This window comes from Camelus bactrianus, chromosome 16, assembly GCF_048773025.1.
Source record: "Camelus bactrianus isolate YW-2024 breed Bactrian camel chromosome 16, ASM4877302v1, whole genome shotgun sequence".
NCBI classification, from domain to species: Eukaryota; Metazoa; Chordata; class Mammalia; order Artiodactyla; family Camelidae; genus Camelus; species Camelus bactrianus.
The window spans coordinates 44,555,395-44,578,227 of record NC_133554.1 but is presented as its reverse complement, the minus strand read 5'-3'; the positions used below and the strand labels follow the sequence as shown (position 1 = coordinate 44,578,227).

The 22,833-nt window shown below is 51.7% G+C and overlaps 2 protein-coding genes across 3 annotated transcripts; one reads left to right on the top strand and one right to left on the bottom strand.

Moving 5' to 3' along the window:
• The first annotated feature begins 615 nt into the window (after window positions 1-615).
• Window positions 616-1,418, top strand: HSPB9 (heat shock protein family B (small) member 9). The gene has a single exon (XM_010969002.3). It carries the CDS (start codon window positions 616-618, stop codon window positions 1,096-1,098), a length of 483 nt encoding a protein of 160 aa, XP_010967304.1. The 3' UTR covers window positions 1,099-1,418.
• Window positions 1,419-2,502: 1,084 nt separating this feature from the next.
• Window positions 2,503-22,749, bottom strand: RAB5C (RAB5C, member RAS oncogene family). Of its 2 annotated transcripts, none has more exons than XM_010969000.3 (6): window positions 22,593-22,749; window positions 6,391-6,645; window positions 4,768-4,919; window positions 4,439-4,561; window positions 3,498-3,591; window positions 2,503-2,832 (listed from the first exon to the last, which is right to left on the bottom strand). In XM_010969000.3, exons 2-6 carry the CDS (start codon window positions 6,554-6,556, stop codon window positions 2,717-2,719), a joined length of 651 nt encoding a protein of 216 aa, XP_010967302.1. In that variant the 5' UTR covers window positions 6,557-6,645; window positions 22,593-22,749; the 3' UTR covers window positions 2,503-2,716. The 2 variants fall into 2 exon arrangements, with proteins under 2 accessions (XP_010967302.1, XP_074199499.1); XM_074343398.1 differs by lacking the exon at window positions 22,593-22,749 and adding an exon at window positions 12,034-12,108.
• Between the last annotated feature and the right edge of the window lie 84 nt (window positions 22,750-22,833).

Genomic DNA, 22,833 nt, shown 5'->3' with positions numbered 1-22,833 from the left:
CAGGGCCCACATCCTTTATCTCTGCAGTCCCAGAGCACAGCTCTGAGCCTGCCACATTAAGCCTGGGGCCAGGAAGGCGCGTCCACCTCCCAGTCCCAGTGTGCCGCAGTATTGGGCGTGGTCAGAGAACGGCAGGACTTTCCGAGAATGGATGACCCCGCAGTCATACTCTGATGGCTCTTTTCAGGGGGCAATCCTGTTTGCCCCCAGGCCTGATACTTGGAATATTGCCTCAATCTCATCTCCGCTCTGTGCTGGTGACCGCTCCAGGGTCAGGCTTATGCACTGCCAGCCTCCTTTGGCTTATCCGTTTGGGTCACAGCCCTGGGAGATGGGGAAAGGGCCCAAGAAAGGGGCAGGATCCGGGACAAAAGCAGCAGTGGGCACACCAGGGTGGCTGCTAACCCGTGGAGGTGGCACATGCGTGCATTGCTGACCACAAGCTCTGCAGAAGTGAACCTCGCGGGAAGCCAAGGGAGGCCCCTTAACAGAGCGGCGCCACGCGAGTGGGAGTAGAGCCGCGCGGAGCCTCGAGGGACTCCTCTCCGGGAGTCCTTGGTCGGAGCGCTACCTTCGGAGCCTCGCGCCCTTCAACAGCAGTTGCTGCTCACTCGGATGCAGCGGGTCGGTAGCAGTCTCCCCAACGGGAGCCAGGTGGCATCTCGATGTCCCAGCGCAGCCTTCGCTGAACAGAACCATGTGGCCACTCTACCGGTACAGCAGCTCACGGATGATGTGGCAGCTGTGCGGGACAACGTCCATGCGGAGGATGGTTTCCAGATGAAGGTGTATGCCCACGGCTTCACCCCTGAGGAGCTGGTCGTTCAAGTGGACGGTGGATGCCTGATGGTGACCGGCCAGCGGCAGCTGGAGGGTTGCAGACCGGATGGGAGCAGCTTCCGCGTGGCGCAGAAGGTGCACCAGCAAATGCCGCTACCGCCAAACCTGGATCCCGCCGCCATGACCTGCTGCCTGACCCCCTCCGGCCAACTGTGCGTCCGTGGCCAGTGCCGGGAGCTGCCTTCCCCTGAAGCCCAAACAGGACCGGCCTCGAGACTGAGGAGCCGCGGCTCTAAGAAGGGTTCCAACCTAGCCTGACCCAGTAAACCACTACCGTAGTGAGCAGCAGTCTGTGTCCGTGGTGTTTTCTTGTGGTTGGGGGTCAGAGGTGGAGGTATAACAAAGGTAGTAGGAGGGCCCAGAGAGGCAGGAAAGGCACCTCAAGATGATGATCCACCAAGAATCAGGCCCGGTGGCCCCCGAGGAAGCTGGGGGTAGGTGGGCGGTACTGTTTTACCCGGCTCAGCTGCCTGGACCAACAGCTCCAGCAGAGGGCAACAGAGGGCCAGAAGGGCCCAAGCCTCATTTGACTTCAGGTCAGCAGAGGGCCCCGGAGAGATCAGGGACCAGTTGGCTTGGACCTGGTATGGGGCTGTTGTCTCTGCCTTATTACCAGTCCAAAGTTCCAGAAGTCATCTGTGTTCCTTCCTCTTGAGGGAAGAGGATGAGAGGACCCAGTCCATCACCAGTCTAGTACAGGCTAATCAAAAAACCCCAGAGAGATGGTTTCTAGTGTTCAGAGACCAACTCTTTTCAAATACAGACTGCACATCACCCCAATATAATCTGGACAGGGTAGGGGAGAGGCAAATGCAGGCCCCTCAACTTCAGACTTGGTAAGATTCACCCCCAGGTCACTCTTACCCCACACCACCCCATTACAGCCTGTAACAATAAAGGCCTCTTTCTCTTGGTTACCATAATCACCAAATATCCTCTCACTTTAGGGAGAGGAGGAAGAAAACTTCTCTTTAACAAGATTTAGTGGTTCATTTTAAATTAACTTCAAGTAAGCTAGAGAGGATATGGTCTGATAAACTCTGCCAGAGAAAGACAAGACAAGCAGGAGGTCGATCGATCGGCTGACTATATTGACAAGATACTGATTGGTTACATGTTGAAGAAAACATACAATACAAAATACAGAAAAAGTTGGTTCCACACCCTCCCACTCCCACCCTTACCCACCCACTCCCAAATACTCATCATCGTGATTTGGTCAGAACAGGGCTCAGAGCCAGAGGTCAGGGTGACCAAGGACGAGGGGGAAGGGGGCTGTGGGCAATGGGTTCGTGGCTGTCACAATAATGCTGTGGCAATGCTGTGGGTTCTCTCCCAGCTGTGAGTCAGGGGGCGAGGGGGGGCGCTGCAGCCTGATGATGGCCAGCTGAGGGAAAAGCTGCCTCTCCCTTCCCGAGCCCCTGTGGCTTGCCCCAACACCCAGAACCAAGCACACTCCAAACACAGTAAGGATATGGATGCTCTTGCTGAGCCCGCTGCTCAGCAAGAGGGAAAGAAGGGCAACTGCTCCAACTCCCACCTCCCCATACACAGGGCGGGGGGAACAGGGGCACGTGGCTACCTACTGGCAGAGGAAGAGTGGGAGAGCAGTAGAAAGGGCAGGAAGTGGGAAGAGCAGATCATATATATTAAAAAAGTGACTTAAGACTTAAAATTGAATTAGTATTTGTACAGAAAGGTGCAGGTGGAATAACTCACTCCGGCCTATGATCAAAATGATATGGAGAAATCATGGTGGACCCTTCCCCCTGCCCCCCAAGTGGTGGCCCGAGTCGTTAAGTGCGATTGGTTAGAGTGGATTCCAGTCGGGTCGTTGAGGCGGAGGAGGTGGGGGCAGTGGGCAGGCAAGGGGGGCTCAGTTGCTGCAGCACTGGCTCCGGCTGGCTGGGTTGTTCTCCTGGAGGTCCACGCCTCGGTTCCGGCCCGGAGCACCAGCTGCATTCTGGGGCTCGTTCTTGGGAAGCTTCTTAGCTGTTTGGGAGGGGAGGGGGAAGGTGTGTGTTTGTGGGAGTACCCCAATACTATTCCAAGTCCACGGGGGTACCACCCTATCAGTGATAACTAACACACTGACGGCTTTGCTTCTATGTGCCAGGTGCATTCTGGGTCTTTCAGGAAGCTAAGGCAAAGAGGGGTTAAATAACTTGCCCGAGACCACAGAGTTAATAAGTGGTAGAGCAAGGATTCAAACCCACACAGGATGACTCTAGAGCCAAATGAGCTAAAAAAAAAAAAATCTTAAGAAGTGGTTTGGGGGGATGGTGATATATGTAGAGTTTTATGTGGGCGGTACACTAAAGGGTCAGGAAGTGAAATGGTGAGACTTTGGCCCAGGCTTTAGAAACTTCTGGAGTGCACTACTTACTTATTTACTTATTACTTTATTTTTTAATGGAGGTAACAGGGATTGAACCCAGGACCTTTTGCATGCTAAGCATGAACTCTACCACTGAGCCATACCCTCCCCACTACCCGCTGGGAGTGAACTATTTATATCTGAGAGCCCAGTGAAAACGATTTTATCAGAATATCAAAAATGGTAAAAGATCCGTTGGTGAAAGGACCCCACAGATCTACTGCAGAACAGGAAGCAAGTAATATGCCCTGGGTGGGGGAGGGGAGGAGAGGCAACTTACCTATTGCCATGAAAATTTCATTCACGTTCATTGCAGTCTTTGCTGATGTCTCCATGAACAGCAAACTGTTGTCCTCTGCATAGGCTTGTGCTTCCTGATTTGGATGGAGGTGAGAAAGTAGGTGGGAGGGAAACGCTGACAGTTGGCAGGGGCCGGGGCCCAGGATAAAAATCTTCCCTGATCACAGTGCCTTCTACACAATAGACACAATGCAGGGGTTTTCAGGCCTAGGGCTCTCCTGCTCTGGGTTCCCCACTTCACATACAGCACCTCTCAGCTCACACGCAACAGCAGACATTTTACTCAGGTCTCCCTAGGCCCATTCTGCCTTCCTGCTCTTCAAAATCACCAGGCTAGGAAATATTGCTAGAAAGTTATCCTACACTCTTGTACATTTGGGCAAAAGTATGTAGATGCTGACCACAGCACTGTTTCCAGTCTTTTGCTATTACACACAACCTAAATGTCCATCAGGTAGGGACTGGTAAAAAATAAACATACAGCATATAAAGAAAGGGATTCACACACATGTGCATATTTCCAGAAAGATCAGAAACTGTGAGGAACCTGGGGGAGGGAGATTGTTTCTAGGGTTAGAGACCCAAATTTCATCCTATATATCTTCTTGTACTGTTTACAATTTCCTATGCGCACGTATTACATGAAAAAAAGTCTGGCTTTCCACTAAGTTTCATTAAGAAGTCCTTTTACAGAAAAAATAAGTGGAAGCTTCTGCCATCCATATGCACATACCCCACCACCACTGATGTGGTGGCAGCCAACAATCCCTCTAGGTCCAGGCTTGAGCCCTGAGGGGACAGCAGATAAAAGCTCCCTGCTACTGCCCAGTGTAGCCCTTTGCAAAGCTCGAAACGCCTGGGGAAGCTGGGGAAGCTGGGTGGAGCTGGTCCATCCTCCCCCAAGTCCGGTCCGTCCCCCACCTGGAACTCCACGGCTCTCTTGCTGGCCAGGTCCGCCTTGTTGCCCGCGAGTGCGATGACAATGTTGGGGCTGGCCTGCCTCTGTAACTCCTTCACCCAGTTCTTGGCCCGTGCAAACGTATCCTGGGGAGACAGGGCCAGAGAATCAGTAACAAGGAGTGGGCATTCTGCCCAGGGCCACTTACTAGAGAAGCTGGAGCTGGCAGAGCCAAGGTGTCTAAGATGTCACCAGCCTAGAGATTCTGGTGAGATACCCCCAAACACCAGAGGAAATGCACCCACACCCCATTTCAGGAACAAAGGATGGAGAAGCAAGGGGAAATCTTTACTGTGTTGGTGATGTCATAGACCACGATGGCGGCCTGGGCCCCCCGATAGTACATGGGGGCCAGGCTGTGATACCGCTCCTGTCCAGCTGTGTCCCAGATCTCAAACTTGACTGTTGTGTCGTCCAAGCAGACGGTCTGTGTGAGGAAGGCCGCTGTAGGAGGGAAGGCAGTGTTACCAGGTGAGAAGGAGCAAGAGAAGCCATGGATCTGCATGGTGGCATCCAGCCTCTGGTGCTTAGGAGCCTTCTGCTGAGATGGGCACCAAAAGCCCCCAACCTGGCACCCACCACTTAGCCCGGCAGGCAGAGCTTGTGCTTTAGTGTATGCACGCAGGCGGGCTGGGGGCTGCACAGGCTTTCCAGACCCACACCAGGCAAGAGCAGGAGAAGGGAAGCCTGCTTGTCCTCAAGCCATTCCGGGAGCGCTCTCTGAAGAGGGCAGCAGCAAGGAGCAGGAGAGGGACAGTCCAGGGGAAACCTGAATCCCAGCACAAAAGGGTGGGCTCACACTCCTCCTCCTCCCTCCCCTCAGAGACCAGTCCCGCGGGAACCTCGCTAGTCCCTCTGTTTGCTCCAGCCCAGGGGTGTCGCTGGCCCTTGGTTTCCCGAGGACACTGTCACTAAGCTAAGCTGGGTGAGCCTGAAAGTACACGCTGTGCTGTGCCAGGCAGAGGCTGGGTGCCCGGCTCCCCACCGCCCGTGTCACCTCCAGGCACGCTGGCTAGCCACCACCCTCAGCTTTGACCTCCACCCATTCTTGATCAGCTTGACCTCCAGGGAACACAGGGACCCTATCTTTGGCCTGAGGCAGGAGAACACACAGCATTTGTGCACGTGCTTGAGAGGAGGAGTCTCGGAGCTGGGACTGGCAGGTGGGAGTCCCGGCAGAGGATCCCGGGCAGCTCTGTGTAGGAAGCCGCTGTCCTTGTCCGCCCTCCCCCCTCTTCCCCCACCTCACTTCCCCCTCTCCAGCTCCTAACTCGAGTGCTGAGGAGGCAGCAGAAGACTGCTGACACGGCCTGTTTTGTCTCCAGCTGCCTGGAAACCTCCTACCAACCCATAGGGTAGAGAAAGGATGACTCAAGCCCAAGGTCGGTCCCAGCCCCTCAGGGGTTTGTACTGGCCACTGAGGCAGGAGGCTGAGTCCAGACCCTGACATCCTAAATGCTGAGCACTGGGAAATCAGGCACAGGCTCTGAGCTCCAGAGAGGGTAAAGGTCAGCTTCAGAAACACCAGCCCACTCATGAGGCCATTTCCCCATTCTGGAAAGTGGGGGAGGCTGGGGCAAATGTGCTGCCTGGTAGTGGTGAGAAGAACCCTCAGAGATCCAGACCTAGTCTCTTCCTCCCCAGCTAGTGGAAGGGCCTTACCCAGAGCCCCACAAATACATAATAAGGTGGAACCAGAAGAGGAAGGCAGTTTGACTCCCAGCTAATTCTTACTAGATGCTTGTTGGGACTGTGGCACAGAGACCAGCTGTTCATTCAATTCTAGGGCCCAGATAAGGCAAGTGCTGCCACCCAGGGCTGTTTAGTCTCTGGGCAGTCAGCTTCCCTTGTCCTCAATGCCAAGGCATTTCTTCAGCCTCCCTGAGGCCGCCTCTGCTCCCTCGGACCCACTCACCTCCAATTGTGCTCTCCTGGTACTCGTGGAACTGTCCCTTGACAAAGCGGAGGACAAGGCTGGATTTGCCCACCGCAGACTCCCCCAGCAGGACCAGCTTAAACTGACAGATCTTGTTCCCAGCAGCTGGTCCATTGGGTCGCGCTGCACCTCCCCGACCCGCCATGGCCCGTCCCGCTGTCGTGGTACCAGTGAGCGTGGGGGTGGGGGCTGGTGCTTTGCAAAGAGGCACTTAGTGGGGAGGGGGGCCTCCAACTGCAAGGGAGAAATCAGAAGTACTGGGTTAGTCCAAAGACTGTCACGCAGTGAGCCCTTCTTAAAGCACAGGTCACTCCCTCTGCCCTCCCTGATGACCTGGCTGACAGCCTCCCCCACCCAACTCCCTGCCCTCTCCCCTAGAAGTTTGGACAAGAGCCTTAACTAGGCTGAACCACACGTCTCTGCCCTCCAACCATCTGACGGTAGAGAGAAAAGTGGTCTTCCGACTTCAGGCTCACAGTTCTGAGCAAACACACTGACCTGCCAATCCCAAATGTGTACATTCACATATGCGCGTGCACACACGCAGGAGAGGAATGGGCATATGCCAGCCTGGTGACAGTTAAGTCAACAGGCAACCTGGGGTACCAAAAAATTGCTTAAGAAGACACTTGGATCTAGCTCAACAATGAACTTGCAGTCTGATAGCCAGGATCATAGCCCACCTCTGTGCAAAGCCAGAGTGGGTGGTGAGACTGACCAGGGCACAGGGAGTCCTAGCAGAAAAAGCCTCAGACAAGAGACAGGTGCGGGGCCAGCCTCGTGGGCACTCAGGAACCAGGGCCTGGCCAGGTGCGAGTTGTTATCAAAACAGCCATTTTGTCCTGCCATCTCCAGAAGGACTGACCGACTTTCTCAGTCTGAGGCTGGACTGTGCACTGGAATCAAAGCCTCATTTCACTCCCTCATCCCGAGCCGCTTCCCCTGGCTCTCTCATTTCTGATGGGCCAGAAGCCTCACACAAATTAAAAAACCAAACACACACAACACCAAACACACACCACAGCCAGCTAGCTCTGCTGGCAGTCAGAACAGCTGCCAGATTTCCCTTTTAAACAGAGACCTCAGTTCCATTCTCCGCTAGCAGAGGCAGAGGGTGACGCAGAAGGAGAACCAGGGGGAGGGGTGGGAGGGCGGGGACGAACTCGGGTACCAAGACCTGCTCCCCCAGCAGCGGTGTTCCAGCACTGACATCTTATTCACTTGGTTAGTGATAGCTTTGGAGGCACAAACTTTTTCTTTTTTTAAAGTTTTGGAACGTCAAAGAATGAGAAGCCTATCTCCAGGAGCCTCCAGAAGACTCACACTAAAAGGTATCAGAACAAACACAGAATGTTTTATAAACGAGCACTGTAAGTATCATGTCCTAAACACTGAACCTAAGCTGGGAGGAAAAGGTTTTGAGGAGAATGCCCTTCACAGAATGGAGTCTACATGGGGAGGGTCTTTGGAGCTGGTGTCCAAGGACAGCCTCGACCTGGCCCTGAGCGCGGGGAGCGTGTTCCCTGACGGTCAGAGGACAGGGTGTGAATGAAGAGGGGGATGTGTGTGGGAAGCAATGGTCTGTGCTCATGCAAGAAGCGGGCACAAAGGGCTTGCTTTGTGCAACCTCAAATCGTTTCTTCACGTCCAAGTTCTCCCAGCAACTCATTTAAAAAGTGAGCTTCAGGAAGAGTGATTCACTAACCAGGAACAACAGTTTCCTTTCTGGATAGCACTAAAGGAAAAGAGGCTTGAAGTGGGGGCCACCTCTGCCCCGAGAGGACAAGGAAGGAAATATGGGGGAGGAATCTCAATTAGTGACCAGAAATGCCAGTTTGGAAATATTTTATAGTTTAAGATGCTTTCTCTTTGCAGCCCAGTCAGTGACGCTGGCCAGGCTCTACACCACGGCTCTCGAGGCGACGTCTGTGCTTTGGACTTCTCTGCTGCCCTCCTCTCAACACTCCAGATAAACAGGGAATTTCGAGAGCGCTCACCAAATGAAATGACTTTCAGAGACAGCTAGCATTTACTGAACAACCACACAACCATCACCTCCTTTAAGCCTGAAACCCATCTCCCATTTTTCAGATAAGTAGCGTGCCACTCAGGTGTTAAGCACCCTGCTCAAGGCCATCCAGCCCATGGTGACCAAGCCTGAACACCCACCGATCCCCCTGCTGTGGGAAGAACCACGGAGGCAACGCCCACCCTCTGTCTTTGGTTTCAGGCTGCTGGGTGAATGAAACTCTCTTTTTGTGGCAGCAGCTTTCCTGGCCCAGCAAGGGCTGGCTCCGGCTGACAGTCACAGTGATCTTGTAGTCGCTGAGTAATCCCGCCAGTGGGAGGAGACACCCAGGGCCAGGCTGGGTGACAGCAACAGAGGGACACCACAGTGGAATTACAGGTTGGTTATTACTAGGAATCCACATGACACATAGTCTTGGCCAGGTAACAGAGTGTGGCTTGGGCAATGGAGAGGGAGGTAGGAACAAGCGGGGAGAGGGGAACAGAAGATGAGGACCCTGGTTCCAAGAAAACCAAAGCAGCCAGGGCTGAGAGCGACTGGGGTGGGGCACCCACAAGTCAAGGAAAATAGAGGTAACATCTAAATCTTGTCCCTATCAAACCAGTGGGCTTCCAAACCTGCCCAGACAGAACTTGACTTTTCTAACAAGCCAGAAGGAGAGACAAATAACTCCAATGCTGTGGTTCTCAACCCTGTCTGCATGACAAAATCACCTGTGCAGCCAGGCCCTGGAGGTTCCAATGAAGGTTTGGAGAAGAGCCTGGCATCTGCATTTTTTAAAGCGCTGCAACTGCTCTGCCTGGCACAAACTGGCTGGTGCCATGTTCTGCCTGGATGCTGGGACCGCCTTCCAGAGACACCTGGGCAGGCACACACAGCATTTTTTTTTTTTTAAATGGCCTGTTGCCTCGTGGTTTTCCTGGCCCTGCTTGGTGATCACATGAGCAGAGGTGTTGAACCTGCCTGGACAATAAAGCACAGAGGAAGCTGATACTGCTGTGAAGGGCACACGGAGACATGGGGGTGCCTAAGACAGGCAAAGGCCACCCCCAGAGCCCCAGAAAGCTTTACGCCCTCCCCCCCAAGACTGGGAAATTGGAGATGTACCCTCCATCTCAGCAGGCTTGGTAAAGGTGAATTCACTGAACTGGCCTGCTGTCTGGGGGAGGGAATCCCACTGTGAGAATCTTCCCTCCTGAACCAGCAGCTAGAATTGCCCACAGGTGCAGTCAAGTGATGGAATTTTAACTGAAAATGGCACAGTAGAAGTCTTCTTTCAGACAAAAATCCAATTCTCTTTAAGAGTTAAAGTTGTGGTCAAAGTTTCTTGCACGATACAGAATAGACCAAAAAAAAAATTTTTTTTTAAACCAGTTTCTCCAGCACCAGGAAAATCTAGGAGTGGGATGAATTTCCTCCTGGATATGTTCATGAAGCTGCTGAAATGGGTAGCACTTCAGACCCTAGCAAGGGCCTCTCCTTGCACACTCCAAATCAGAACCCTGGTTTGTTCAGAGGCCATGAGAACCAGCAACACTCCCAACCCCACATCCTCACGGGAAATGGGAGAGAATGTGAGGATGGAGCACCCTACGCCTTTCCTCACAGGGCACATGCAAGAGCAGAAGGCATCCGAGCTCTGAAACATTCTGGTCCAGGAACAGGCATAACAGGCACGTGCCCCGGCCTCTCTGGGGCCACAGAGGGAGACACAGAGGCAAAAAAAGCAGGGTACTGCTCTTCCTCGCTCCAGGCACTACAGCTCAGTGGGTCTCAAACTTCTTTCCATTAGAATCACCAGGGGCGTTTAGAAAATAAGCCTGACCAACTGAACTAGAGTCTCTAGCGGTGGAGTCTAGAGATCAACATTTTAAATAAGTGACCCAAGTGATTCTACGCAGCTGTTTTAAGCAGAAGAGCTGCAGCCGACACAGGAAGGAGGGAGGGACGCGAGAGACAGATCTGGGCACTCCAGAGATCAGCACTGTGGACAATACAGGTGGATCAGGCTGGGGGTGAGGGCTGGCTCCTGGCTTCACTCACACCTGAAGCTTTCTCCAGGATACCCCAGCTGCTGCTGGAATGTCGCCCCTCCCCCAGCCTCCTCTAGAAATTACCACCTTTCAATTCTCTAATCCATGAAGTCACCCACTTCACACACTCTGTCCTTTCTGGTAAAGAGTGAGCAATTCCAGCTGATGGGTGTCTCTCGTGCTTCCTGTTTGCTTCAGAGACTTCCTCTGGCTGACAGTCCCAGCACAGCGTGGAGAGTGAGCTGATTAGGGAAACCAATCAGATTTTGTTTTGGCCAGAGGCTGGGCCGAGACACTAGACTTGCTCACTCAAGATTGGCCTGCGGGGGAGAGGTGCTGACAACCCAGTGGCCCTGTTCAAGGCCCCCTGGAGGTGGTTCTGGCCAGTGACTCTTCAGCTACACTTCACTCTGGATAAAAGCATCCCCAAATATTCAGCACTGTGAGAGCTGGGCAAGAGGACAGGAGAAGCAACTTGTTAGCTTAAAGAGAACAAAAGAACAAATTAAGGGGCATAGGAGAGCTCATAAGGTGGAAGACATTAAAAAGCTCAGATCAGATTTACCCATAGACTCAAGAACACAGCTCCTTCTCAAAGGCAAAAACCACCACTTTCGGCACCCAGGACCAGAGGGCAGGCTCACAGCAAGACCACCCAGGCCTCTAGCAGGCTGCAGACTCAGCACAAAGAAGAACTGGAAACAGCACAAGCCAAGAGCCACATGCGGTACCCACACCCTTTCCCAGCACAACTAGCAGGTCAGGACTTGGGAGATCAAACTGGGTTTGGTTAAAGCCTGGCTCCACTGTTTATTAGCTCAGTGACCTTGGCCAAGGCCAACAAGTGACCGCTGTCTGCTTCAGTCCCTTATCTACAAAATGGTACTATTCAACACCAATCACATAGGGTTATTGTAAAGGTTAAATGAAACAATGCATGGTGTGCATGGCACGGTATTTGAAGGTGAAGTTCTAACGAATGGTAGGGTTGTTCTACTACGAAGAGTCTGACTCACTAGTTTTCAAAGCTCAAAACTCCTCTTTACAATTGCAGAGGAGATGAAGGTGAGGCAAGGGGACCTGCCCAAGGTCACAGCCAGGTGGTGGCAGAGCCCAAGCCCAGGGCTCATAACCCCAGCAAGGCTCCCCTAACCAGGGTTAGAAAACCCAAGAATATTAATAATGTCATTACATCCACTAAGAATAAGGGGGCCACTACCTTTATGTATGCTTTCATAAAATATAGCTTTTAACTATGGAAAAAGGAGTTTGTACCTTTTCAAATTTAAAAAACACACTGCTGGATGGAAAAGTTCTATATCTTGATTTGGGGGGTAGATCAGAGTAAAGACAATCAAGAAGATGATGCCTAAATTAGAAAAGGACCAAAAGAGAACAAAGCTACCCAAACAAATAAGAGGCAAGCTAGCAGGATTCAGCACAAATGTGACTGCTGCATATATATTACGAATATATTTATTGTTTGTACTTAACTGTGGGCTAAAGAATTTTAAAGTGGTTTAAAGCCTCGTGATAGTAAGAAGAGAAGCCGATGCTTACGTCTTTTCAGTGGGGAGAAAGGTTACAGCGGTGTGATGCTCTGCTCTCCCCAACCAGTCCAGAGAGTATCTGCAGAGGGAAAGGGGTTTAGGAGTGGAATTAAAGAGAAGGGTGTCTTCCCATGGGACCAGGACTAGGGAATTGCCATGCAGAGGGCCCATGTCTCACCTGGAGAGTGTAACAGAAGCCAGTAGCTTAACAGCCCAGGATGAGATTTGAGAAGAATGCTGATGGGGTGTGTCGGGCCAGGGCTGGGCTCCTCATCCCACTAGTAAGTAGGGGCTGAGGGGAGATGGCAACAAAAGAGAAAGGGGATGCTGCCTTTACACAGCCACAGCAAGATGACTTCCTTTCCACAGAAAGGGAGGCACATCATCCCAGAGGGGAACTCAGAGTGAGCGGGGTCCCCTAACACTGGGACAGGCCCTTGAATCTGCCCCAGCCCACCCAACTCCCTTTACTGGGAGCAGTTCCATTTCACTCCCCTTTCAACGATTAAGAGCCTTCTGGGGCTGAGTGCCTATACTCCTGCACCACAGGGAGGCCCTGATGGAGTCTCCAGAGCCACAACTGAGGCCACTCCACTAACACCTGCCAGAGTGGCCAGTGTGCAGGGACACCAAGAGACGCAAACCCTGGATACACAGGACTTCACCACTGTGAACCTGGAGCCGTGCCAGGAGCAGCCAGGACAGAGCACAGCTGCTCCTGCAGTGTTCTCCCTTGTGCGGGAAGACCTGCAGTGTCACTCAGCACAGATGCCGGGCGGAAATGGGTGGAGGTCACCCTGGAGGGACAGACCCCCGGCTCCCTGGGGCCCTGCCCCAGCAAGAACACCAAGAACTCCTTTCCTGATCTCCAAGATGCTTTCTCAGCTCTCGATAACAGATGGGCTCCCTGGAGAGGCGGAGAGAAGCAGAGTCAGCGCTAACTTTCGGGCCAAGGATGGAAACCTCCAGGCCCCCTCTTCCTGTGCTCACGGGGAGGAAGGCTGCTGGGGGGCTGGGGGGCAGGGGGCGAACTCCCTGGATCTGCTGACACAGACTGGCCGGTGTGGTCGCCTGGACCATCTGTGGGCAGGCCCCAGGGTCCAGGGGCAGCTCTACGACTCTCATTCACTGGCCCACTGGCCAGAGAGGAGCTGGGCGCTTGGGTGGCACCAGGCAAGGCTCATCCTGCCAACTGATTCTAAGAGGTGCTAGGGGCCCTTGGCCCCACCACTGTCATTCCTAAGAAACTATTGTCCGGAAGAGGGCCTGGCCTCCAACTCAGCATGCCTCAGCCAGCAAGGCTGTGACAGACTCTCTGGCCCCACAGAGGGTAGCCCGCTAAGAGGCCTTAAGCAAAAGCTCCATTTGAAGTCTGGCACTTTCTGTGGCACAAATCCACACATGCGTCCAAGGACAGGGCATGGAGGAGATGGGACCAAGGCTGTGTGGTAAACTCCCGCCCAAACCCCGCCCAGCTCTTCACCTGCCAGTGCCAGCTGGAATGCAAAGGAGAGAGCCAGCCAAGGCCCAGCTTCTCCCCTGGTCCCAACCTATACCTGCCATGGTCCCCAGGATGGAGCATGAGTCAAGGGGAAGCCAGCCAGAATGGGTGTAGAACACCAGCTGCCCCATAGGCCTCACAATTACTCTGTGTGTGATTTGCAGTTACTATTTACTTAGACTGTTCCAACTGGGACCTCAACAATGCAGGGCCCATCTTCCCCTCTGTCTTGAGGTCTCAGCAAGGGCCAGGAGTACCAGCCAGGACAGCTGCTGCCCCAAGGCCCAGAAAGATGCCAAGAACCTCTGTTGAAAGGCAGGGTCATCAGCAGCACCTGTTCATCGAGCTACTCTTACCAACAACTGACATCTCTCACAAACCCTTCCTGTCTTTACATAAAAAACAACAAAAACAAAAAGCCAGTTTAAGTCACTGCCTCTTTGTTTTGCCCTCAGCTTCTAAACAGAGGGCAGAGGGCAGAGGTCATGTTTCAGAGAAGAGCAGGGAAAAGAGAATCAGGTATCAGATCTAGCAAACCAAATTCCTTTTGCTCAGACACCACACACACTACCGTCAGAGGCTGCGCAACGAACATGAAACAAGGTCAAAGTTTCCACTGTGGGATCTGAGGGATGATGGCTGCTCTCAGGAGCCTAGGGGTCAAGGAACGATGTTTTAGGCTGACTTTTTCTTTCTCAATTTTTGTCGAACAGAATGTAGAAGGGCACTGAGTGAGGAAATCAGGCAATGTACAGGTCTTAACAGGTTTCAATGAATGAATCACTCAACTACTTCATGGCCCCAAACTTTCACGACTGTTGTAGGTGGCAAGAGGTTGGAGAATGTGGGGGCTTGAGCATTGGGAATGAGAAAGAGAGAAACTAAGGGCATTGTTGCAGGTGAGAAGGATCATGCTACAAAATTCTCAAAGGCTGACTACGGGTTTCCCTTTGTTTTAACAGCACACAGCATCAAACCTGACACACAGTAAGTGCTCATAAATGTGGTGAACCCAGCCTGCAATGCAGGCCCGGCCTGGTTGTTTGGCAAGTGAATGGGGTAGTGGAAGGCTTCAATGCACATCCACCTGCCAGGCAGTTCCAGTCCCCTGACAGAGCCACAGCCCCATGGAAGAGACTCCTCACCACCCCAGATGGGACCTCTTAGGTTCCTTCTGCACAGAGGTTAAGAGCACATGTGCTGGAGTCAGGCAAACTTCACCTCAAGTCTTGGAGCCACCACTTCCTAGGGTGACTCTGTGTTGTGTCACTGACCCACCTCCTCACATGTAAAATAGAGAGGTTAGTACCACCCTTCTCCCAGGGTTGCTGGGAAGGGAACGCACAGAAGACTCTCAGCAAAGGGCCTTGGCTCAGAGCGAGCTCTCAGTAAGCATTCAAGGGTGGAGAAGCCCCTGCCCCTCCAAGTCCCTATGAAGTGGATTCCACGATGGAACGTTCAAAGACTATTTATTCATGCATTGCTTTTGCTTCAGTTGCCCTGAACCCCGTTCGTCAGTGCCCCCCATTTGGAAAGAATGTGGAATAGGACAACTACTACGGTCTGAATGTTTGTGCCCCTCTCTCAAATGCCTTGTTGAAATGCTAATCCCCACTGTGATGGTATTTGGAGGTGGGGCCTTTGGGAGGAGAGGCCATGACGGCAGAGCCCTCAAGACTGGGATACATGCCCTTTTAAAAGAGGCTCCTGAGAGCTCCCTTGCCCCTTCCATCATGCGAGGACACAGCAAGAAGTTGGCAGTCTGGAAGTCGGCAGTCGGCAACCCGGAAGAGGGCCTCCACCCAAACCCAACCATCCTGGCACCCTGATCTTGGACTTCCAGCCTCCAGAACTGAGAAGTAAATTTCCTTGTTTACATGCCACCCAGTCTGTGGTATTTTGGTATAGTAGCCCAAACAGACTAAGACAACTTCCACCAGTGCCCTAGAAAAAGGACCAGATCACAGCTGATGTCCTAACAACAACCATAACCTTGTATTCTCTGGAGACTGGCTTCCAAAGCCACAAGAATGGAAGGTGGGGAGGATCAACACCATCCAGAAAAATCAACATTGAGTTAAAGCCCCCAACCAGGCAAACCATAGACTCTTGGGGAAAAAAAAAAAAAAGCCCCACAACACAAAGCATCTTAAAGCCCAAATGCTGCTCCTTCCATCTCAAAGCCTCTTTCAGGAAAGGGAAGAAGTAGTTCAGCTGTGGAGGGGGGGAGGGGACAGGACTAGGACAGCTGACAAAGACATCAGAGTTCCTTTTAAAAAACCAGGCTGTGACTGCTAGAGGTTTGGAAATTGGTGTCATTAATCACCACAGCCTTCGGAGCAGCTAAGAGAGCAATTTGATGACTAGGACAGCAGCCAGGGTTAGGGAGGCCACCCACACCCTCCCCCATGCCTGGAATGCTTCTGACAGAACCACCTGAAGGGGACACACACGGAGCTATGAATAGAAGGCCAGAGGCTTGTAAACCAACTCCTGTTAACATCCCAAGTTAGTGTTTCCAGCAGTGCTCAAGTTACACATCTTCAGAGAGATGATAGTACAATGGAAGGATTTAAGCTACTCAATGATTCAGGATCACAGCTCAAAGTGACAGCCTGCCCTGAGCCTGCCTGGAGCCATAAACCCTGCGCAGCCCTCCCCAGGCGGTGGTCTCTTTTTGAATGGCAGCAAAAGAATGCTGGCCAGGACCACATGGACTCTCCTAAAAGACCCAGAGTCCTGGAAGGTATGGATAAAGGACTTAGCACCCGAAATACAGGACGATTATGTCATCTTCCCAACTGGACAGTAAACTCCAGAGTAAATACCAAATCTAATCATTTTTGCATCACTTGAAAGCCTCAGGCAGGGGCAGAAGTATGGAGAAGCAAAAGCCTGCTGCTGGGGTCAGCTCTCAGGACTCTCCCGGTGTGGATTTCCCTGGTACACCTCCACCTTACCTACCTCTGGAAGCTGCAGCGACTATGACTACCCATCAAAGAGAGAAACGACTTGAACCTGTCCACATGACTCCATACCAACATACTTCAGAGGAAGTGTTTGCTACAAAAGGAGTGGCCCTGGGTAGACAGCTGATTCTAGGACCAGGGCGGGAAATATACAAGGTAAGCCTGGAGTATCCTGTAGTGCCCAAAGAAGTGCTAACAAAAATGAAGACTCAAAAGCCCCTAAATGATGGGGGTAGGCCAAAAGAGCTCCCAGTGACCAAGCTGGAACAATTTGAACAGGAAAATAAAATGGTATTAGATTATAAACCAAAGTGTAAAATAAACACCCACAAGTCCATACTGATAAAAAAAAAACTGACTAAATAAATGGGGAGAATAGACAAATCTTTCATGTACAAGAATTCCAAATAACTCATGTAGATACTCTGCCTTCAAGGAGAGAAGCATAACTCCCCCCTCCTTAAGTGTGGACCACACAGAGGGCCTTCCTTCCAAGGACAGCGTGAAAGGGGGAGGGGAGACGGTAACTTTACAGTGGAGGGAGAGCCTGACAAACATCATGTCAACCGGGTGACCAAGGCAATGCTGAGTCATGGCGACAGTACGCACCTTTGATATGATAGGGTAAGGATGTCACTTTACCCCTCTGGTCTTCCTTCCAAAAACCCACAGCCCCAGCATAACCATGAGAAAAACATTAAACAAATTTCAACTGAAAGGCAAGCTATAAAATGTCTGACAGCACTCCTCCAAACTATCAAGGTCATCAAAAACAAGGAAGGTCTAAGAAACTGTCACAGCCAAGAGGAGCCTAAGGAGACATGACAACTAAATGAAACGTGGTGTCCTGGATGGGATCCAGGAACAGAAAAAGGACACTAGGTAAAAACTAAGGAAATCAGAATAAAGTATGGACTTCAGTTAGTAATAATGTATCATAATTGGTTCATTAATGTACAATACTAATATAAGATGTTAGTCACAGTGGAAACTGGGTGTAGGGGATTGTGGAGAAAACTCTACCTTCACAATTTTTCTGAAATAGTTTTTTTTTTTAAAGGCAGTGGCTCATCTTGTGACAAAACGAGATCCAAGGAGCCTGGTTACTTTATAGTCCGGTTCACAGAGACAAGTTAACTTTACATGAGGCTGGGCTGAGGGGTGTGCCAGGAGGGGGTTGGTGGGATCCACATCAATAGTCTCAAGGTCAGCGAGGATAACACTCAAATTTCGCAGGCACAGGGCAGGGGAGTTTCACGGCCATCCCTGTGGACTATACAAGGGAGGGCTGCTCTCACTGCTCACGGTCTAAACTGCTGCTGGCACCACCTTCTTAAGCCCACCCTCACTCAAGAATGAGCCCTGTGCAGATGTGCCAAGTAGTGCCCAGGGACCAGCGCTGAGTTCACGTCCACAGACCCTGGCCAAGTCCTGACCTAGGGCCAGTGCTGCCTCACCACACACAGCTGCAGAGGCACAGTGGCCAGGTACACATGCACTGGAAGGTGGTCAACAGGACTGCGGGCGGCCAAAGTTGTGCCTGCGTTCCCCATGAAACCCGGCACTAGACGCTGGACATGGAGCTTTGGAGAGCTCTACCCTCTAGAAATTTAGTTGGTGACCTGTCTCTGCCCCCTCTATCGTCTGTACTGTAACATTCATCCTGTTTACCTGTGTGCTCTCTTATCTGTGAGCAACTTTGTGGAGGATGGACGAAGAAATGGCCCAGGCTTTGGGACCAGATGGATGTTGAATGTGAATCCCAGGTTCACCACATCCAAGCCGTGTGACCTCAGGAAGCGCATGTTAGAGGAAATGGGCCAGCATCTGCTTCAAGGGCAGGTGTGAATGTCTGCCCTTTCCTTTGATAACCACAGTGGGAGCGCCTACCATGCTTGGTGCCACAAGAGAACTGGATGTGGAGATAAGATAGGACAAGATCTGTGCCCCCTCGAGGCTCATACACTAGACAAGGAGGCAGACAAGGAGCAGAGACAGGAAAGCACAGGGAAGAGAAAAGCCCTCACCCTACTTCCACAAAGGGAAGGCTTCAAAGAGGAAGTGACATTCCAACTGAGCCTTGAGAGTAAAGCTGGGAGATGCTGCTCCTAGGCAGGTGAGGTGAAGAGCCTTCTAGGCAGAGGGAAGAACACACAGTTAGCCCAGGGATAGGGCAAGGAGGGATCCAAGCACAGATTTTCCGTTCTGACCCATGCTCTGCCACTCACTAGGGAATTCCCCACCAGAACCTGGGGACTGAACGCATTACCTTCCTCCCGGGGTTATTGTGAGGATTAAAGGAGTCAGTACACGTGAAGGGCTCAAGAGAATGCCTGGTACATAGTAATCAAAGCTCAAAAAGTTTAGCTTTTATTCGTATTGTTGTTCCTATACACAGGAGATGGGGACACTTACTCTGAAAATTAATATTTTATAGTACCAAGTTATTAATGCAGAAGACTCCTGAAGAAATACTCCAGCTCTCCTTTGCCAAGGCTCTTGAAAGAAGCTATTACCTGGATTGGGGCACATCCTAGTTTACAAATCCTACGTGAATCAGTTCTTCTCCAATGGCCCCAACAAAAATACCTCTGACTCAAGTCAGGGGAGAGAAAATGCAAAACCACATGAATCTGGGAATCGAACCCAAAGCAGCCTGCTGCAACCAAAATATTGTCCTCAAGTTTCCTGTTTTAGCTTAAATTGATGCAAACTTTGCATCCCAATCTATAATAAATCCGGGATTGTTTTAGTATGAAAATGGTTAAAACTGAGTAAGACTGAAGTGCCTAGAAGATGCAAAGACCTCACTAGTCTATGACTCTGATTATCCACTGGGTCTGAGAACCCTAGTGGGAGTAGCACAATCATAGTCTTAGCATTCTCTTCTGTAAAATGGGAATACAACCCACATCAATTCTGTTCACCACCCATGAAACCAGACAACATGAGAAACCACGCAGCAAAGCACCAGGTGTCACAGTGACAACTGGCAGAAATGTGAATGAGAATTCCAGGGATGAATTACATGCTATGTACCTTCAATACTCCATGCACCTTGTGAGTATCTATTCTGTGCCAGGGGATGGACTAGCTTCTTTATCCTTTGTTTCTAATTCGGCAAGATAGTTTGTATCCCCATTTTAGTGGAAGAGAGGCTCAGAGAGGTTAAGTAACAAGCCCAAGGCTAAGCAACTGGTAAATGGGGGGCTCCAGATGACAGCTCAGGTCTGGTTGACTCCAAAGCTCTCGTGCCTCCCACCCCACTGCTTCTCTGTTTACCATGCAAGGATTAGAGGAAGAAGGGTCTTCCTAAGATGTACTTACTTGGTGGGGCTGGAATTAAAATTTCTGACCCTCCTCTGTATTGCCATGGAAATTCTAGTGAAAGGAGCCCCTGGTGGAGAGCCATGTTCTTCCCACCTGCAAGCAGCAGGCAGCATCAAGGGGGAACCAGGGGACAAGACAAAGGCCAGCTCTGAGCCCTTCACCCTGCCCAGAGGGACCCCTGAGTCCAACCACTTTTACTTTCATTTTCTAGCCACCATGACTTTCAGGTTCCCAAGAAATTAATGGCATGCAGATGTTAGCAAATTCTAGGGCCCTGAAGAGTACTGACTTGGTCCCTAGAGGCAGAGGAGAAAGAGGACAAGGGGGGGGGGGGGCGGAAGCAGAGGAGTGCCCATGCTGAGGAGGAATGGTACAGGGGCTGCACTTGGGCCACTGCCTGCTTACCCGCATGTTCATTCCTTCCACAAACAGACCAAAGGACAGCCCGCTATTCGGGAAGAGGCGGCACATCTAATTCCAAATTCCAAGCCCCGGCTCTACCATTTTCTAACTGTATGACCTAAGGAAAGCTACTTAAATTCCTTTAGCATCATCTCCAAAGTGGAGATACAATTCCCACTATCTCCCAGGACTCTAGTGAGGAACATGTGTGAAACGAACCTGGCAATTTTAAAATAATTTATAAAAATAAGTTGTCATCAACTTTCTATACGATAAAGCCAGAAAAAGGCCCACTGGTTGTTAAGAGGCAAGAGAGGAGAGGAAGGGCATCAGAGGGGAGGGGCTTCTGTCCCACGCAGAGCCCTCCCTCTCTCTGCCAAGTACTGTCAGATCTCTGCTTGGACTCTATAATCTCCGGATGCCAGAAGTGGCCACCTAACCACCTGGGGCACTGGTGCCTTCAGTCTCTCTGAAAGTAAGAGCTTCTCCTTCGAAAGCTTGCTTCAGAATCAGAGCTAGGAGACCACGACCTGACAAGGAAGGCCGGCCAGCCTCATCCTGGGACTCCTATACAGTTCCAGAAACTACAGACAGCCCACTACTGAGGAGGTAGGAAGTTTGGTCAGAGACCACTGGTCAGTAAGCAGTCAGGCCTCTGTGGCCCTGCCCCTCAGAGGCAGAAGCTGACCAGATTAGAGAACCAAAATTGGAGGCAAAGTCTCCAAAGACCCTCCAAGGAAGTCCACCTGGAGAGAGCTTATGATCTGACTGTTGACCCTAGCAAGGAAGGTTTTTTTTGTTATCCAATAAAGAATGAAATCAGTGCATCCCAGGGCTAGCTCAAAACTTTGCAGGAGTCAGACACTGGTGACTGTCCAGAGGAGGTCAAAAAGACCTCAAGGCGAAACAACTTTAGCACTTGTAAGTAGCATCCAAGGGCAGTAAAGACAGCCCAGAACACTGAAGAGCTACAGAAATTCTCAAAGATCGCATGGCCTTCCCTCCCTTCCTCCACTGTAGATAGCAAGGGTCAGTCATGGCCTCAGAGTCAGGCTGCTCTCATTAAGGTACAGTCTCTGGCCTGTACTTTGGCCACATAACAAAGAACCTCCCAGCTTGGTGTGAGACAGCAGCCATTTCACACACCTAAGTCCCAAGCAATGGACAAGGATCAGATGTCAGTACAGGCTGTCTCGGAAAAGCTGGGGGGAATCAGCACTTTCTGGCATGTGTGTGAATTCCTTGGGCTACAAAAATCAGCACATTAAGAACCCAAAGGTGCCACGGTGATCTCAACTTAATCCTCTGTAATCTACAGTTTATTTGATCAAGCCTAGAAGGGAATGGAGATAGACCCTGGGACTATAAGTGGTGTGACCTGTTGATCAGGGAGGTGAGTGTGTGTGCTTAGGGGTGGGAAAGAGATAGCCTAGGACTCTTCAATTCCAGACTCCTTCTTTTTGGTCTTTTTCCTTCTCTCTAAAGACGAACAGACAGCAGTCCCAGGAGCAGCAGTCCCTCTGAGGCAGTCTGGAAACCACTCACGTGCTCTGGGAGGACAGGGCTGAGACTGGAGCAAGGGGGGAGGAGGAGGGGGGAGAGAAGATAATGAATGGGCAGATCTACCCTGATCTGTGATCTGTAGCTAGGATTGAGCAAACCTCAGCTAAACTGTTCAGAGGCAGGAAAAGGGAGACTCTCAAAGAACAACACAACTAGAGAACAACATAACTATAGAGAACAACATAACTAGAGGACTGGGCTGGGGGCAGAGGAGCAAGACAAGGAGAAGACAGCTCATTCCTAAACAGTGACCCAGACTTTAAACTCTGCTGGGCTCCTGGGTGGCTCTCTGGCTTGAGGAAAGAGAGGAAGTAAGGAACTGAGGGAACAGTCTCCCCCAGGACCCCCACCCCCAACCAACCCAGCCCCAGGAAATCGAGATAAAATTCTTCCAGGGCTGCAGGGACAACTGTTTTTGTGGAAAGGGGGTAAGGAAAACGGCGACAGACAACACTCCCGGCTACCTCTAAAAGAGAAGAGGGGCAGGTTCCTTCACACCTGACGAAGATTTCTCCAATTTGGGGAGCAGAGGGAGAGGAACTTAGCGTCTCTCCCTCCCACAACCGAACTAGACAGGCTAGGGGAGAGCCACAGGGGTTTCCCAAGGTTCACAAAGGTCAGGTAAGGGAAGGAAAGAAGAGCCACCCCCTCTTTGGCTCGACGCCTGGGGAGCCCCTTAAAAGGGGGCTACGGGTCGGGGGAGGGGACAGTATCCCCCTAAGCCGGGGCTGGGCGGGAGGTAGGGCTGCCCGGGAGAGGCTTCATCGCGAGGAAGACACTGGGTCCCGAGACAGGCACACTCACGGCGGCTCCGGGGCGGCGGCGTTACTTGGGCCGGGGCTCGGACAGGCTCCGCTCCTCTCCCCCCGGCGGTGTCCCAGGCTCCGGCCTCCACTTCCGCCTTTCAGCCGCTCCGGATCCGGATCTCCACCTCCGACCCGCCCCTCAATATTCCCAGGTGACTGACAGGGCGGTGGAACCAATGAGAGGCACTCTTGGCCGACTCACAGGCGGTGCCCGCGGTGTGGAGCGAGAGAGGCGGGAG

Bases quoted from the DNA above. Each gene is read 5' to 3' on its own strand.
- HSPB9 (XM_010969002.3), top strand. From the start codon at position 616: ATGCAGCGGGTCGGTAGCAGTCTCCCCAACGGGAGCCAGGTGGCATCT.
- RAB5C (XM_010969000.3), bottom strand. From the start codon at position 6,556: ATGGCGGGTCGGGGAGGTGCAGCGCGACCCAATGGACCAGCTGCTGGG. The intron at 4,562-4,767 runs GTAAAGATTTCC...CTGTCTCCCCAG, and splicing joins TCTATGACATCACCAACACA to GATACGTTTGCACGGGCCAA. The intron at 3,592-4,438 runs GTGGGGGACGGA...CATCCAAATCAG, and splicing joins AGAGAGCCGTGGAGTTCCAG to GAAGCACAAGCCTATGCAGA.